This window comes from Gigantopelta aegis, unplaced genomic scaffold, assembly GCF_016097555.1.
Source record: "Gigantopelta aegis isolate Gae_Host unplaced genomic scaffold, Gae_host_genome ctg5630_pilon_pilon:::debris, whole genome shotgun sequence".
NCBI classification, from domain to species: domain Eukaryota; kingdom Metazoa; phylum Mollusca; class Gastropoda; order Neomphalida; family Peltospiridae; genus Gigantopelta; species Gigantopelta aegis.
Window position 1 is genome coordinate 1099 of NW_024534533.1, and position 19250 is coordinate 20348.

At 36.4% G+C, this 19250-nt stretch overlaps 1 protein-coding gene across 1 annotated transcript; it reads left to right on the top strand.

Annotated features, from left to right (window-relative positions):
• Positions 1–426: 426 nt before the first annotated feature.
• LOC121366426 (retinoblastoma-associated protein-like) lies at positions 427–18727 on the top strand. Its single transcript, XM_041490882.1, has 10 exons — positions 427–512; positions 824–912; positions 3713–3828; positions 4238–4291; positions 5850–5937; positions 7135–7308; positions 11768–11882; positions 12421–12575; positions 13823–13873; positions 18620–18727. The coding sequence occupies exons 3-10, from the start codon at positions 3803–3805 to the stop codon at positions 18677–18679; spliced, it is 723 nt and encodes a 240-aa protein (XP_041346816.1). The 5' UTR covers positions 427–512; positions 824–912; positions 3713–3802; the 3' UTR covers positions 18680–18727.
• Positions 18728–19250: the final 523 nt, after the last annotated feature.

Genomic DNA, 19250 nt, shown 5'->3' on the forward strand with positions numbered 1-19250 from the left:
TTTTTTTTTTTTTATTCCTTTCTTTTTTTTTTCCTCCCCCCTCCGTTAATGATGACATCAAGCGGGACCGATTGACAATTTTATTTTTCCCCACCCCTAGTATGACCCAAATCCCACAGCCATACAATCCAATTGAATTAATACGCTAGAAATTGATTTATATGTGAACCTGATGTTGATTGCACTGTGATGCATAAATTAACTGCAAGCACCATAAATGAGTTTTAGGTGAAAAACCAGTACCCCATGACTCACTGGTATAGCAAAAGCTGTGATAAGTGCTGTCCTGTTGGTAGGACGTTCTATGTAAAATATCACTTACTAGTAACAGAAAAATGTAGAATGTTTCCTCTAAGACTGTATCAGAATTATCGACTGCTGGACACCTAAGAGCCAATGGTTAATAGATGTTTTTATCTTTTGCAGAGAGAATGTCATGCCACCTATTCCTGAAACGGAAGGGATTATGTTTCGTAAAAAGTTGTGCTGGGTTTTGTTTTTACGTTCAAAAGGTATCTATGTTCACTTTTACAGTTTACTGCTTAGTTTCATGAAGAATAGTTAGATAAAAAATATCTTCCTTTTACGTGGGATGTTTTGAAGATTAACCTTGACTAAGTTAATGAAAGGTTAAATGACTATGTTTTACTGTATATCACAAGGGGGTATGGGGGTGAAAATCAACCTGAATTTTTTTTTTTAAACCTGGTGGCTCCAAACATAGGCCTCTTCCCAAAAGAAAGTGGCACTGAAAATTCTCAATTTTTATGCTAAAAATTCTCAATATATGTCTTAACCAGGTCCTAATATATTCGTGTTTCAGGGACGTTCCTAGCGGACCACCAGGATTTGATTCCTGTCTAGAATTCGTTCTGAGAAGCACACCGTCCTTTCTACTCAATCCTCCATACGGTGAGTACAACTTGTCATTTGGAACATTTACCTAATGCTTGATATACGATTCTGTTGAAGCAGGTCTTCTAGATTATGGTAGCCCCACTCCCATGGCTAGTGATATTCACTGTTGGGCTAGTAAATAACTACTATTGCATGCCGACGGCTAGTGAAATTTGTTTGTCAAAAGCTGCAGTTAAGTGTATTTTGTAAATGTAAATCAGGGGTGGGAATTCTCCTCGGATCAGCTGTTTTCCTCTCATGGAACATTGTGTTTCCTCGCATTTTAATCGTCCTTTCCTCCAGAATGTGTCAGATGGCACAGATTTTAACCTAGGATTTCAAGAATTTCCGGGACCCCTCTACACTTCATCTTTTTTTACAGTTTACCAATTCCCACCCCTGATAAATATCCTGCCCCTCCGCGACCACCACACACTGTTAGTGTTTTTACGGTCTATCTCCCTCTTTAGGTGACATATCCGATTAATACTATTAATTATTAAAATTGTATTACCTTAAAGTAAAGTAGGGCTAGTGAATTTTTAATTGTGGCTAGTAACTTTTAAAAATTACTCCCAACCCCGACACTGCTATATGATCTGGGACAATAAATATTTATATAAAAAAAAAAGAAGCCTTTTAAAAATCGCTGATCCCATGGCTAATGGATTTTATAAATATTCTAGAAGCTCTGTGTTCATTAAGTTACCAATGTTGTACGGGTTATGGCTCTGTGAAAACAGTAGATGCATTGTCCAAAAAATTAAATCTTTCCTAATTTCATATTTATCCTGATGGGGAACATTTGGTTTTCAAAATCTTGATTAGTGATATTTCTAGTCAACTGAAACCTGATTAGCATCTATTGTTTTAATGTTTTAAAATTGTATAGCGATATCTCTGATACTCTGCTGCAAATCGCGATGAGATACTAATAAGTAATATGTTCCCTGCCTAGCCGTGTTAATTTAAAAATTCTGTCTCGTCACTTCCTGAGTCCCATTCGGTAGGGTGCGTGCCTGAAGTGAACTACAGAGGAGCAGGGTCTGGCTCAGTCTGTAGGGTGCGTGCCTGAAGTGAATTACAGAGGAGCAGGGTCTGGCTCAGTCTGTAGGGTGCGTGCCTGAAGTGAACTACAGAGGAGCAGGGTCTGGCTCAGTCTGTAGGGTGCGTGCCTGAAGTGAACTACAGAGGAGCAGGGTCTGGCTCAGTCTGTAGGGTGCGTGCCTGAAGTGAACTACAGAGGAGCAGGGTCTGGCTCAGTCTGTAGGGTGCGTGCCTGAAGTGAACTACAGAGGAGCAGGGTCTGGCTCAGTCTGTAGGGTGCGTGCCTGAAGTGAACTACAGAGGAGCAGGGTCTGGCTCAGTCTGTAGGGTGCGTGCCTGAAGTGAACTACAGAGGAGCAGGGTCTATCTCAGTCTGTAGGGTGCGTGCCTGAAGTGAACTACAGAGGAGCAGGGTCTGGCTGAGTCTGTAGGGTGCGTGCCTGAAGTGAACTACAGAGGAGCAGGGTCTGGCTCAGGCTGTAGGGTGCGTGCCTGAAGTGAACTACAGAGGAGCAGGGTCTGGCTCAGGCTGTAGGGTGCGTGCCTGAAGTGAACTACAGAGGAGCAGGGTCTGGCTCAGTCTGTAGGGTGCGTGCCTGAAGTGAACTACAGAGGAGCAGGGTCTGGCTCAGTCTGTAGGGCTTCTAACTCAGGTACCTGGGATTGAACCTCCTCAGTGGACCATTCTCTGATTAGGTTTTTTTTTCCTGTTTAAACCAATGGTATTTTAAAGGCCATAATATGTGCTGTACCGTCTGTGGGAAAGAGCATATAAAAGACCCCTTGTCGGTACCGGTAATTGGAAAATATAGCGAGTTTCCTCTAAGAAATATATTAAATATTAATATATGGGATAGGCGTTTGACTTTTAAGTTAAACTAATAACTTCACAGCATTCAGACTTGAAGCTGATGGGTACTGTGTTCGTGTCTCACCAGAGGCAATGAATTGTTTTTAATGCCAGTTATTGTTGTAAACAAATTATTTGGTGAATTAGGACAGAAAGTCTTTCAATAAATGCAAAACCGAAACAAATCTAATTTAGATTAAGGTGTACATTGGACGATTGACACATTTCTCCTAGGAGGTAATGGAAAAGAGTGATGCAGTCTGAATGTTACAAGTGATGGTTGTTACCACAAGACTTAACTTCAGAATTTGTTATCTATGGGAGTGGTAAAGCCGTTCACCTGATGCGAGGTTGGTCTAGGATCGATCCCTGTCAGTGACCCATTGGGCTATTTATCGTTCCAGCCAGTGCACCGCAACTGGTATATCAATGCCATGTTATGTGTAACCTGTCTGTGGGATGGTGCATATAAAAGATTCCTTGCTTCTAATGGAGAAATGTAGCAGATTTCCTCTCTTAAGACTATACGTCAAATGTTTGACATCCACTAGCCGATCATTAATATATCAATGTGTTCTAGTGGTTTCATTAAACAAAACAAACTTTAACTTTTGTTATCTACAGCAATTTTAAAAGTGTTTATTTTGCCAGACACTAAATACTCGGCTATGGCCAATTTGAGTCTGACTGTAGCAATTTTAAACACTTGTTGCAACAAATAAATAGTTTTTTTAGTCAAAATACAAAATTATTCATTCAACCGACAGCAATAATTTTTATCTACCAGCAATAATACTGCCATCAATAACACCCCTCACTTATGGCAGTTGATATCGTATCTATTTCTAGACATTTTTATGTTTTATTTTTACGCACTAAAATAAACAGACCCCTTATTTGTCTTTATTTTCATGTTAGCTTGAGGAACTATGGCGGCAATACGAACACTTGTATAAGCAGACCGGTGATATTGATGAACTTCTTTTTCTCAAACACGATCCGTTCGTCATGCCAGCGGATTACAATAAAAACAGGTAACATCTCAGAATGTTTGTCAGTTTGTTAGATTTCTTTCTTACGGTGCTATGTCTCTGGGAAATGTAGCGGACTGGGTGTCAGAATGATCAAAATGGCATCCAATAACCAATTTAAAAAAGAAAAAAAGTTTGGTTTGGGACCACTGGGCTGTTTCTCATTCCAGCCAGTGCACCACGACTGGTATATTAAAGGCTGTGGTATGTACTATCCTGTCTATGGGATGGTGCATATTAAAGATCCCTTGCTGTTAATCAACCGGCAAGCCTCGGATTTCATACTTTTATCAACTTGTGCTGATAAATTATGATATCACAAGGCACTCGGGGAGTATCCTCTATATACACATGTATATAGAATTATTAACACTAACTTATTGATACAAATTGTTGTTTTTGTTTTGTGCAGAATAACTCCCTCGAAAACAAAGTTTGGATCTGCACAACCTTCTACACCTGTCAGGTATGTTTTGTGAATGTATGTGTTAAGTCTGTCAGGTATGTTTTGTGAATGTATGTGTTAAGTCTGTCGGGTATGTTTTGTGAATGTATGTGTCAAATCTGTCAGGTATGTTTTGTGAATGTATGTGTTAAATCTGTCCGGTATGTTTTGTGAATGTATATCTTAAATTTGTCAGTTTTTAGCGATACATTTTTGGTGCCATGAGTATAGGTAGTGTTTTCTGTGGCTTGTTTTGGAATGGTACAGCACAACACTTTTTGAATAATTAATTATAAAATTGCCTTTATAAATGGAGGATTTGTCACGAGTGGTTTTTAATATGGAAAATATCAACCAAGTCTTATGTTAATCAGTATTTGTCGAGGCTCTGGCGAGGTTGATATTTTATATATTAAAAAACATGAGCAGTGAATTCTATTTATCCTATAACACTTCTAAAATAACATTTTAATTCTATTTTTAATAAATCACAGAACTAAAGTCACTTCCATCAGTCATATGACATCGTCACAATTAGCACAAATTGCTTTGACATCATGCATTTTAAATAAATCTTATAAAAGCATTAAGCTCAGTTATAGAGGTCTTGTTGTCTTGTAAACAAACGACCCATTGACAGAAACACATTTTTAGCTAGAAACCTTGCAAATTTGCATATACAGTGGACTCTGTCTAAACCGGATTCTGTGTAATCCGGATCTCTACGTAAACCGGTCCATTTCTACAGCCCCGTCCAGCTACCGTTTATCTGCCTAATCCGTACTCTGTCTACTCCGTACTCCGGATCACAAATCAAGAACGAAAGAACCGTTCGTGCATTAATTACCTCTGTCTACACTGGATTGGGATTTGATTGAACGACGGGCTGCTTAATTAGTTGAACAATGATCGTCACTTGCTGAGTAATTGGGACGCCGTCGCAAGATCAACTACAAAATGTAATCGCACTCGTGTGAAGTTTACTCTTATTGCGGTAGGCCGTTAGATCTTGATTTTGTATTCAAATAATTTCGTACGTACGAATAAATAATGTTTTAGGAAATAAAATTAAATTTAACTTAGTACAAATATTAGAACGACCAGAAACATGTTTAATATACAGCCACTAATATATATTATGCAGAAAAAATATATTTGATATGTAATTACAATCGTTAAAAAGTCTCTGTTAGTGGATACCATCTTAACAATTGCAGCAAACTCAGGAATGTCTCTTTAGGTATATGTTTTATGTCTGTGAAATAATCGATTGCAAGTCTGGCTTGTATGACTGTGTTTCCCAACCATCCATGGGTTCAAATGTCATTGTTGATCGCGAGTTGTCGATCATTCAAGAGCCATAACTCTGGATGAACTCTGTCTAAACCGGTCCTCTATGTAAACCGGACTATTTCAACGGTACGAAGTGAGTCCGGTTTAGACAGAGTCCACTGTACCTTTAAATTTGCATACCATTGTTACACAGGTTAAAATACCCTGAAGTATCACATAGATTTATAACATGGATATCATGGGTAAGTTATAGGATAAAACTTGATATTAACTGTTCTGATTTCAGAAATGCTCTCAACACCGTTGCCCAACTGAAAAGTGTTCTGCGTCAGGCTAGTGACGAACCTACGTCTAAGCTTAAGGAATATTTTCAGGTATGCGCTTCACTTGGTGGGAATGTAGTCCACAGCCATTACTATTACTAATAGTATTAGAGGGTGGTGGTGGGGGAATAGTTTTTAATCTAGCTGAAGTTTATACATTACTGATTTTACTGGATTTTGTTTGCTGTTTCAAAATCCACTTGTGAAAACATGCATAAAAGATTTTACGACTGCCATAAGCTCTCCCCCCATCCAATTCACATAGACTGGTCCAGACATCCTGATAGCTAAATGGCTAAACATTTTTTATTGACCCATGCATGGGTATCCTGTTTTTGTAATGTGATAGCTATTTCTTATAGAGAATTAAATTTTTTGAGAAATTTTGTTGTGTTAAAAAAAACAATAATTATGAAGCAATTGTTATTCAGGCCACTGGAAATTGCAAGACTTAATTATTTTGTTCTCACATCACTCTAGCAAGTCTTAACTTTGTGTAACCTATTCAGGGCTTCTAGATTATGGTAGCCCCACTCCCATGGCTAGTGACATTCAGTGTTGGGCTAGTCAATAACTACTATTGCCATGCCCGACGGTTAGTGAAAAAAAAAGTTTGTAAATATGAATATCCTGCCCCCACCCCATCCCCCAATCTTAGTGTTTTTAATCTCTATCTGCCTCTTTAGGTAACATTATTACTATTAGTAAAATTGTATTAACTTAAGTAAAGTAGGGCTAGTGAAGTTTTAATCGTGGCTAGTAAATATTCACAATGCCTGTTTTCCGTTAACATATTCAATTTCAGACATCTTTTACGTGACAGGTTTTTAGATTTTTTATAAAAATCCACTATCCATTGGATTAGTGATTTAACAATTTACTAGCCATGATTAATAAGTCACTTACTCACTATCCCTATTTTTAAGTAAATACAATTTTACTAACAGTAATAATCAGATATGTCACCTAAAGAGGGAGACAGAGCTTAAAATCCTTTAGATTTGGGGCTGGTGGAGGATATTCATATTTACAAACTAGACTTAAAGACTTAAAAAAACATTTCACTAGCTAACTAGATTGTAGTTATTTACTAGCCCAACATTGAATATCACTAGTGATAATCTAGAAGTCCTGTACGTAGAGATAATGGGTTATGTGAAAAAGAAAAAAGTGTTTACCTGAATGTATTTTTGCGTAACCTATTCTTTTCTTTCTCATAAGTGTGTTAATGATTTTTTTTCCTTTCAGAAATGCTCTACCAACGTCACGGTTCCAATAGCTAATAGATTGAAAGGTCTCAAAGAAACCTTTGTCAGCAAGTTCGCTTCCATGGCTAAGACCAGTCAACGATCTGTAGCTGAACAACGAGTCACCATGGCAACGCGACTCTACTATCAAGTAATGGAGTCTATGCTCAACATGGTGAGTATCGTGAAGAAAGGAAAGGAATGTATGTTAAACTATTTTATTTTGTTTTAAAATTTAAAAATACACCATGTTACGCAAACCAAACTTTTTTTTAAATAGCCTCTTTTCATGTTATGCCAATTTTGAATTGATAAAAAGACTGAGTATCATTGTATAGTCTTAATTCAAGTGTCACTGTATAATCTTAATTCAAGCGTCACTGTATAGTCTTAATTCAAGCATCACTGTATAGTCTATTTCAAGTGTCACTGTATAGTCAAGTGTCACTGTATAGTCTAATCCAAGTGTCACTGTATAGTTGTAATTCAAGTATCACTGTATAGTCTAATTCGATTGTCACTGTATGGTCTAATCCAAGTGTCACTGTGTAGTCTAATTCAAGTGTCACTGTGTAGTCTAATCCAAGTGTCACTGTGTAGTCTAATCCAAGTGTCACTGTGTAGTCTAATCCAAGTGTCACTGTGTCGTCTAATCCAAGTGTCACTGTGTGGTCTAATCCAAGTGTCACTGTGTGGTCTAATCCAAGTGTCACTGTATGGTCTAATCCGAGTGTCACTGTATGGTCTAATCCGAGTGTCACTGTATGGTCTAATCCAAGTGTCACTGTATAGTCTAATCCAAGTGTCACTGTATAGTCTAATCCAAGTGTCACTGTATAGTCTAATCCAAGTGTCACTGTATAGTCTAATCCAAGTGTCACTGTATAGTCTAATCCAAGTGTCACTGTATAGTCTAATCCAAGTGTCATAGTCTAATCCAAGTGTCACTGTGTAGTCTAATCCAAGTGTCACTGTGTAGTCTAATCCAAGTGTCACTGTGTGGTCTAATCCAAGTGTCACTGTGTGGTCTAATCCGAGTGTCACTGTATGGTCTAATCCGAGTGTCACTGTATGGTCTAATCTGAGTGTCACTGTATGGTCTAATCCAAGTGTCACTGTATAGTCTAACCCAAGTGTCACTGTATAGTCTAATCCAAGTGTCACTGTATAGTCTAATCCAAGTGTCACTGTATAGTCTAATCCAAGTGTCATAGTCTAATCCAAGTGTCGCTGTGTAGTCTAATCCAAGTGTCACTGTATAGTCTAATCCAAGTGTCACTGTATAGTCTAATCCAAGTGTCACTGTATAGTCTAATCCAAGTGTCACTGTATAGTCTAATCCAAGTGTCACTGTATAGTCTAATTCGATTGTCACTGTATAGTCTAATCCAAGTGTCACTGTATAGTCTAATTCAAGTGTCACTGTATAGTCTTAATTCAAGTGTCACTGTATAGTCTAATTCAAGTGTCACTGTATAGTCTTTAATTCAATTGTCACTATATAGTCTAATTCGAGTGTCACTGTATAGTCTAATTCAAGTGTCACTGTATAGTCTTAATTCAAGTGTCACTGTATAGTCTAATTCAAGTGTCACTGTATAGTCTAATCGAGTGTCACTCTATAGTCTAATTCAAGTGTCACTGTATAGTCTAATTCAAGTGTCACTGTATAGTCTAATTCAAGTGTCACTGTATAGTCTAATCGAGTGTCACTCTATAGTATAAATCGAGTGTCACTGTATAGTCTAATTCAAGTGTCACTGTATAGTCTAATTCAAGTGTCACTGTATAGTCTAATCGAGTGTCACTCTATAGTATAAATCGAGTGTCACTGTATAGTCTAATTCGAGTGTCACTGTATAGTCTAATTCGAGTGTCACTGTATAGTCTAATCGAGTGTCACTCTATAGTATAAATCGAGTGTCACTGTATAGTCTAATTCAAGTGTCACTGTATAGTCTAATTCGAGTGTCACTGTATAGTCTAATCGAGTGTCACTCTATAGTCTAATTCAAGTGTCACTGTATAGTCTAATTCAAGTGTCACTGTATAGTCTAATTCAAGTGTCACTGTATAGTCTAATCGAGTGTCACTCTATAGTATAAATCGAGTGTCACTGTATAGTCTAATTCAAGTGTCACTGTATAGTCTAATTCAAGTGTCACTGTATAGTCTAATCGAGTGTCACTCTATAGTATAAATCGAGTGTCACTGTATAGTCTAATTCAAGTGTCACTGTATAGTCTAATTCAAGTGTCACTGTATAGTCTAATTCAAGTGTCTCTGTATAGTCTAATTCAAGTGTCACTGTATAGTCTAATTCAAGTGTCACTGTATAGTCTAATTCGAGTGTCACTGTATAGTCTAATTCGAGTGTCACTCTATAGTATAAATCGAGTGTCACTGTATAGTCTAATTCAAGTGTCACTGTATAGTCTAAATCGAGTGTCACTGTATAGTCTAATTCAAGTGTCACTGTATAGTCTAATCGAGTGTCACTCTATAGTATAAATCGAGTGTCACTGTATAGTCTAATTCAAGTGTCACTGTATAGTCTAATTCGAGTGTCACTGTATAGTCTAATTCGAGTGTCACTGTATAGTCTAATTCAAGTGTCACTGTTAATTTAAGTGTCACTGTATAGTCTAATTCAAGTGTCACTGTATAGTCACATTCGAGTGTCACTGTATAGTCTTAATTTAAAGGCATATTGTCACAGACCACTGACAAATTTAATGGTCTAACAAAGTATTACCTGAACAAAAATAATTTGATTTGTCCCTAAATGTACTTTATTCAACCATCTTCATAACCACCATACTCCATTTATTAATGACATTTTGTAAAAATAATTGAATTATGGCAATGGTCCATAATTCAAGAACTAAAATTTCCGAGAGGGATGACATGGATTTCTCTCCATCATGGTTCAGTTAAGATGATGCGATAGCTAGATCTGGTTTCCAACAATTAATGTAATCTTTATTTATTATCAATTTTTGGAGAAATAAGGTCCTTTAAGTATGCCTTTAAATGTCACTGTATAGTCTAATCCATGTGTCACTGTATAGTCTAATCCAATTGTCACTGTATAGTCTAATCCATGTGTCACTGTATAGTCTAATCCAAGTGTCACTGTATAGTCTAATCCATGTGTCACTGTATAGTCTAATCCAATTGTCACTGTATAGTCTAATCCATGTGTCACTGTATAGTCTAATCCAAGTGTCACTGTATAGTCTAATCCATGTGTCACTGTATAGTCTAATCCAATTGTCACTGTATAGTCTAATCCAAGTGTCACTGTATAGTCTAATCCATGTGTCACTGTATAGTCTAATCCAAGTGTCGCTGTATAGTCTAATCCAATTGTCACTGTATAGTCTAATTCAAGTGTCACTGTATAGTCTAATTCAAGTGTCACTGTATAGTCTAATTCAAGTGTCACTCTATAGTCTAATCCAAGTGTCACTGTATAGTCTAATCCAAGTGTCACTCTATAGTCTAATCCAATTGTCACTGTATAGTCTAATCCAAGTGTCGCTGTATAGTCTAATCCAAGTGTCACTGTATAGTCTAATTCAAGTGTCACTGTATAGTCTAATTCAAGTGTCGCTGTATAGTCTAATCCAAGTGTCGCTGTATAGTCTAATTCAAGTGTCACTGTATAGTCTAATTCAAGTGTCACTGTATAGTCTAATCCAAGTGTCACTGTGTAGTCTAATCCAAGTGTCACTGTATAGTCTAATTCAAGTATCACTGTATAGTCTAATTCAAGTGTCACTGTATAGTCTAATTCAAGTGTCACTCTATAGTCTAATTCAAGTGTCACTGTATAGTCTAATTCAAGTATCACTCTATAGTCTAATTCAAGTATCACTGTATAATCTAATTCAAGTGTCACTGTATAGTCTTAATTCAAGTGTCACTGTATAGTCTAATTCAAGTGTCACTCTATAGTCTAATTCAAGTGTCACTGTATAGTCTAATTCAAGTGTCACTGTATAGTCTAATTCAAGTATCACTGTATAATCTAATTCAAGTGTCACTGTATAGTATAATTCAAGTGTCACTGTATAATCTAATTCAAGTGTCACTGTATAGTCTAATTCAAGTATCACTCTATAGTATAATTCAAGTGTCACTGTATAGTCTAATTCAAGTGTCACTGTATAGTCTAATTCAAGTGTCACTGTATAGTCTAATTCAAGTGTCACTGTATAGTCTTAATTCAAGTGTCACTGTATAGTCTAATTCAAGTGTCACTGTATAATCTAATTCAAGTGTCACTGCCAGTGGTATAGCACTCGCTTGATGTGAGGTCGGTTTGGGATCGATCCCTGTCAGCTGGCCAATAAGGCTATTTCTCATTCCAGCCAGTGCACCACAATTGGTATATTAAAGGCTGTGGTATGTACTATCTTATCTGTGGGATGGTGCATATAAAAGATCCCTTGCTACTAATGGAAAAATATAGCATGTTTCCTCTCTAAGACTAAATGTCAAAATCACCAAATGTTTGACATCCAATAGCCAATGATTAATAAATCAATGTGCTCTAGTGGTGTTGTTAAACCAAAAAACCCCAAGAACCAAGAACTGTATAGTCTAATTCCTCACTTTGTTTTCTCCAGGAACATGAACGGCTGTCACAGAATGACTTCAGCAGTCTGCTGAGTCATGAAAACTTCCATCGATCTCTCCTAGCGGCGTGTGTGGAAATTATTCTCATGACGTATGGATTGTCCCGTAAGTTGGCTTTATTTGTCCTCTACTGGTCCAAACGGAGGGGACTATAGGTTTCTGCTCTGATCATCCATCTGTCTGTCCCACATATAGTTTTCCGGATGCTTTTTTCACAATGCCTTGAGCTAATGAGCTAAAATTTTGTTTGTAGCTTTATCATGTACTGTTACAAATCAAGTTTTGACTTTCATGCCGATTTATCCATTTTTGACAGAGTTATGTCCCTTGAAGTTTAGTCATATGGAAATTTGTTTTCTGGATTTTTTCCCCCAATGCCCCAAGATATTTAGCTGAAATTTCATTGCAATTTAATAATTTTTCACAGAGTTATGGCCCTTGAACTTAGGAGATACGAAAAAAATTTAGACCCGGTAGGGGACATGTGTTGCTTTATGAATACTCTCAGATTGCTCATTGTATTTTAACCGATACTGTAATTGAATAATACAAATTGCATTCTGCTACAATTAGGAGATCATGACTTCTCAATGTGAATGAGGCCCTGAGGTATTAACAAATTATTTTTATAATATTATTTCAGCGAGTCACTCAAAAGGATCTTCTATAAGTTATGAAGACTCGCCATTCTCGTTTCCATGGATACTAGAAGTAATTGACCTACAGGCCTACGATTTCTTCAAAGTATTAGAATCATTTATTAAAGCGGAACCCAAACTTCCAGGTGATGTCATTCGAGTAAGTGGAACTCTTTAATTGTTTTTAAAATTATTGATCAAAAACAGTATAATTTATCATAAACTATAAAAGATTTCATAAACTGTACATTTGTAAATATTCACAGACATCTAGCACAACACAAAAAGAACATTCTTCTAGATATTTCTGAAATTGTGGATTTTAGCATGACCCTAATCCTAGCAGTCGACCGGCCAAGACTTTTTTTGATGGCTTTTTATATTTTAAAGTGGGTAACCATATTATATAGTTTCGTGCTAATCTAAACTTCAAGGTCAAATATTGAGGTTAAAAGGTCAAATAAGATCAAATATCAATTTTCATCTGAAATCATGTTAACATGTTAATCATGTTTCATCAAACGTTTTAATTCTAGATGCTTTTAACATTAAAAAGTTTATGACTACCTACATTTGCCACTATTTCAAGATTACACCATTTACATGTAGGACAAAACAACACTTTTCTATTTAATTTTTATTGCAATTGTATGTTATTTCAAATTTTACATGCCTCAACAAATGAAGTTAAACACTGCAGATTCTTAGAGTAGCATTCATAGATAATTTTAGATGAAAACGGATGTTTGACTGTACTTGACCTTTTGACCTCAATATTTGACCTTGGAGGTCAAATGCCACGTTGGTAACCAGGGTTTTCTTAAACCTTGGACTATGAGGAAGCTATGTAGCATTGGTTACCCACTTTTTGTCATAAAAATGTTTTGAAAGCACATTTCACAGGATTGGGCAGTCGAGTATTATTCTTTGGTGAATTCCGCACTAAGGGCGGGATGTAGCCCTGTGGTAAAGCGTCTGCCTGATGCACAGGCAGTCTAGGATCGATCCCCATCGGTGGGCCCATTGGGCTATTTCTCTTTTTGCCAGTGCACCACAACTGGTTTATTAAAGGCTGTGGTATGTACTATCTTGTCTGTCATATAAACGATCCCTTGCTACTAATGAAAAAACGTGTAGCAGATTTCCTCTGTAAGACTGTCAAAATTACCATATGTTTGACATCAAACAGCTGATTATTAGTAAATTAATATACTCTAGACATCTAGTGGTGTTGTTAAACAAAATACACTTTAATTCCACACATGTAGTGTTCGGAATCTGTTGGAATGTCATATCATCATTTCATATTTTTGGTCTAATGACAACAGAAATCAAATATTTCAACTTGCTATTACATGTTGTAAATGTCTTTCTGGTTTTGAATAATTCTGTTAATTTTTCTTGCAGCATCTACAGAGTGTTGAACATAGAATTTTAGACTCAATAGTCTGGAGAGAGGTAGGTGTATTTTTATGTACGGTTGTTATTTATGGCAATATCTCATTTAAAAAGAAAAAGGTTGTACTTCGTTTCATGGTTACCTTACATAGAAAAAACACAAACACCTGAATGAATTGAAAAAGGCCATTTAATAATAAATGACGGACAAGTTAGTTAATTAAATTACCATCACATTGTTAAGGCAATTTCTCTAACTTTTTACAATTCTCTCTGAACCATGAAAGATGGGGGTTAAAACCCGCCACCATTTTGTGTGTAACACAAAATCCCCCCCATCTAAACCTTTTTGCATCAAAACTATCATAATTTAGTGGAGGAAAAGAAAAGCCCCCTAATAAGCAGCATGCTAAATTCCATATAGGTTGTTATAATTATGTAGTCGGGTACATGTAAGTAATGGCAATCGAGGCCCATGTCCCCAGGTTACCCATTATAATGAAGCAAATACACACAAACCGACAGTACCTCTAGACACATTAAAACATACATAGACACATTTACATGTATATGAAATGCTAGCAGGTTCGTAAATTAAGTCAATTCCTATTATATTTAATAGACACAACTAGTCATGACTACAAGCACGACCGAAGTGCAGAGGCCCATGTCCCCGTGCAATGGATTCGAAAAAGAAATCGAGGCCCATGTCCCCAGATCTCAATTAGTAACTAGATAGAATTTAGGATTAAACAACAATAAAAGAAACACAAACTCAGCATAATAGTAACTACAAACATGGCCGTGTCCACAGCTCGCTTCATGACTAGACAAATTATAACAATAAACAACAGTAAGAAGGAAACCCAACTCAGCATAGTAAATACAAACATAGCCCAAGTGCAGAGGCCCATGTCCTCATGTACTGGACTATATAACTTCAGTGGATGAAATCGAGGCCCATGTCCCCAGATCTCGCTTCGTGACTATATAAATTTTAACATTAAACAAAAGTCAAAATAAACACAAACTCAGAATAGTAAATACAAACATAGGCCAAGTGCAGAGGCCCATATCCTCATGTACTGGACTGTATGAACTTTAGTGAAAATAATAAAAAATAATCAAAGCCCATGTCCCCGGATCTCGATTGTTGAAATTCTAATTTACAAGAAACACCCCAGCATGTCGGTGGAGATGGTTACATTTTATACTAACTATCTTATCTGCCAAGTTGTAGTATTTGAATACGTATATATTTTTTAAATGCTTGAGAGTGCCACCTGCCCATAATTTGGATTTTTTCTTCAGGGATTCCCATCATTGCTGCTGTTCTAAATATACATCAATACATTACTAACACAACCATTCCAATCTGTGTCCAATTAGTTCTAAATATACATCAATACATTACTAACACAGCGATTCCAATCTGTGTCCAATTACTACTAAATATACATCAATACATTACTAACACAGCCATTCCAATCTTAGTTACACAGCCATTCCAATCTGTGTCCAATTACTACTAAATATACATCAATACATTACCAACACAGCCATTCCAATCTGTGTCATCTTAGTACTAATTATCCATCAATACATTAATAACACAGCCATTCCAATCTGTGTCCAATTAGTACTAAATATACATCAATACATTACTAACAAAGCCATTCCAATCTGTGTCCAATTACTACTAAATATACATCAATACATTACCAACACAGCCATTCCAATCTGTGTCATCTTAGTACTAATTATCCATCAATACATTAATAACACAGCGATTCCAATCTGTGTCCAATTAGTACTAAATATACATCAATACATTACTAACACAGCCATTCCAATCTGTGTCCAATTACTACTAAATATACATCAATACATTACCAACACAGCCATTCCAATCTGTGTCATCTTAGTACTAATTATCCATCAATACATTAATAACACAGCGATTCCAATCTGTGTCCAATTAGTACTAAATATACATCAATACATTACTAACACAGCCATTCCAATCTGTGTCCAATTACTACTAAATATACATCAATACATTACTAACACAGCCATTCCAATCTGTGTCAACTTAGTACTAATTATCCATCAATACATTAATAACACAGCGATTCCAATCTGTGTCCAATTAGTACTAAATATACATCAATACATTACTAACACAACCATTCCAATCTGTGTCAACTTAGTACTAATTATCCATCAATACATTAATAACACAGCGATTCCAATCTGTGTCCAATTAGTTCTAAATATACATCAATACATTACTAACACAGCCATTCCAATCTGTGTCCAATTAGTTCTAAATATACATCAATACATTACTAACACAGCCATTCCAATCTTAGTTACACAGCCATTCCAATCTGTGTCCAATTACTACTAAATATACATCAATACATTACTAACACAGCCATTCCAGTCTGTGTCAACTTAGTACTAATTATCCATCAATACATTAATAACACAGCATTAATAACACAGCGATTCCAATCTGTGTCCAATTAGTACTAAATATACATCAATACATTACTAACACAACCATTCCAATCTGTGTCAACTTAGTACTAATTATCCATCAATACATTAATAACACAGCGATTCCAATCTGTGTCCAATTAGTTCTAAATATACATCAATACATTACTAACACAGCCATTCCAATCTGTGTCCAATTAGTTCTAAATATACATCAATACATTACTAACACAGCCATTCCAATCTTAGTTACACAGCCATTCCAATCTGTGTCCAATTACTACTAAATATACATCAATACATTACTAACACAGCCATTCCAGTCTGTGTCAACTTAGTACTAATTATCCATCAATACATTAATAACACAGCATTAATAACACAGCGATTCCAATCTGTGTCCAATTAGTACTAAATATACATCAATACATTACTAACACAACCATTCCAATCTGTGTCAACTTAGTACTAATTATCCATCAATACATTAATAACACAGCGATTCCAATCTGTGTCCAATTAGTTCTAAATATACATCAATACATTACTAACACAGCCATTCCAATCTGTGTCCAATTAGTTCTAAATATACATCAATACATTACTAACACAGCCATTCCAATCTTAGTTACACAGCCATTCCAATCTGTGTCCAATTACTACTAAATATCCATCAATACATTACTAACACAGCCATTCCAATCTGTGTCAACTTAGTACTAATTATCCATCAATACATTAATAACACAGCGATTCCAATCTGTGTCCAATTAGTACTAAATATACATCAATACATTACTAACACAGCCATTCCAGCAATACATTACTAACACAGCCATTCCAATCTGTGTTACATAGCCATTCCAATCTGTGTCAACATTAGTACTAAATATGTATACAAGTACAATGCTGCGATATATAATAATTATGTATTACAATTGCTGCATTGTTGATTTATAAATTAACAAACCCTGAGAACAAATATATACTCCTTATATTTGTACACCTACCTCAATTCTTGATATAATCACCTTAGAAAATATTGATCAAATTGTGTCTATGTAAAACCACGGTTATAAAATTTTAATGGCCTTGCATTATGGCTCCGCGCATATTTCTAAATATTTCATTTGGCCATAATCATTAAAATGTACCCCATCGCAAAGAACTGGTGTTTCACTGTACTTGACACCTTTCAACTTCCAATAGTACATATTGGTTTGTTTCCACAACTCAGCTTTAAGGAATGTGTTGGCATGAATAACCAGGTTGTTATATACGCACGCAAGTACTTTCCTGGTTGCATGGCGGGGAAGTAATTGTAGGATGGTTACTCTACCAATGTGGTAACGTCGTCTAAATGTGTCAAATAATGTTATTAACCTCATAATTATTTCCACTGCTACACTCTCATCTGCTCCTGCTACATCTAAATCGTTACCCCCCAATTGTATGATTAGATGGAAGGGGCGCGATTTCTCGATTTGCCGCTCAAACATCACCATGTGCTTATTGGTACACACACAAGCACCGCTAACGCCATACATGTACAACGAAATTTCCAAATCTAATTTAAAATTAGCTAATTCGGGACGCAATTGCATGTATGCCTCTAAATGGCGAACGTGCGAACTTCCAATCAATAGAGTTGCCATTAGTTAACCTGGTCAAACCTGAATTAAAATAAATTTTTAACTGGACTGATCCAAATAAATCTTCCTTGTTCATAAGAATAATAATTTATGTTAATGTGCTCGTCGATTAAATTTTGGTCCCAAGGGAGATAACGCGCGAAATACTAAAACCCACACTTATAAACGTTACCGTATTGTCTTCTTTGTACGAACGATTTACCATAAATATATTTACACTAAATAAATACTGATTTAGTTGAAAAGATGTCATAGAAATGTGGTAAGATTTCAACAGAGAAGTAGTAAAACTGGACTTGGATACAAGCACATATCAGACAGGTCGTAAGATTTCAAAATAGGAAGTGAAAACACGGGATTTAGGTAAAAACAAGCCTCATGTATTATTCTCAATTTCTTTCCATCAGTATATAATCCAGGAGTCACGTTAAGATGTGTCCATACGTCCCTGGACCTACCCATTGAGCCTTGCGGAGCACTCACTCAGGGTTTGGAGTCTGTATCTGGATTAAACATCCCATGCTTCGACTGGGATCCGAACCCAGTACCTACCAGCCTGTAGACCGATGGCCTAACCACAATGCCACCGAGGCCCATTGGAAAGCATTGGTTCCATTACAACACTAGTTTCATTATAATGTTGTGTCTGCAGGTTCTGACTGTGAGGTTAGACGACAGAGGACCGGCATGGATGGCATTGGTTCCACGGTGATAGTGATCATAGGAGTGGTCACATCATTCATCACACTGGTCATCCTAGCCATCATCATCAAGATCCTCGTAAACATGAGGTAAGATTAACCCAATATTTATTCATTTGTGACATTACATTCATGTATATACCAAAAGCAGGACTAGGTCATGGTGGTAAGTGGTTTGGGGAGGGGGGGAAGGCACGGGTCTTCTCATATCTGCTGTTGATGTGATCAGAATATCTATTCCCCCCCCACCCCCCACCCCAGTCAAAAGGCAAAGTCACCTCTGGTTTCTGATACATTCCCTCGTGTTTTCCCATACTAATGGTTTAACATGTTTCAAAGAAATCATTTCACAAGCATTTCTATATAATATAGACAGTGTTTTGAATCAGCCAGTGGTTATGTCTCTTTAAGTACATGTAAAGCTTGTAGATGAAGAGAGCTCAGAAATACGTGTACTTGTCACAAACATGTGCTAAGGTGCATATTTGAGACAGAGAGAAAACCAAAAACATGTCACAATATTAATAATGCAGTTTAAATATATATTGTTCACTTTGTAGGAGTAAGAAAAATGCCAAACTG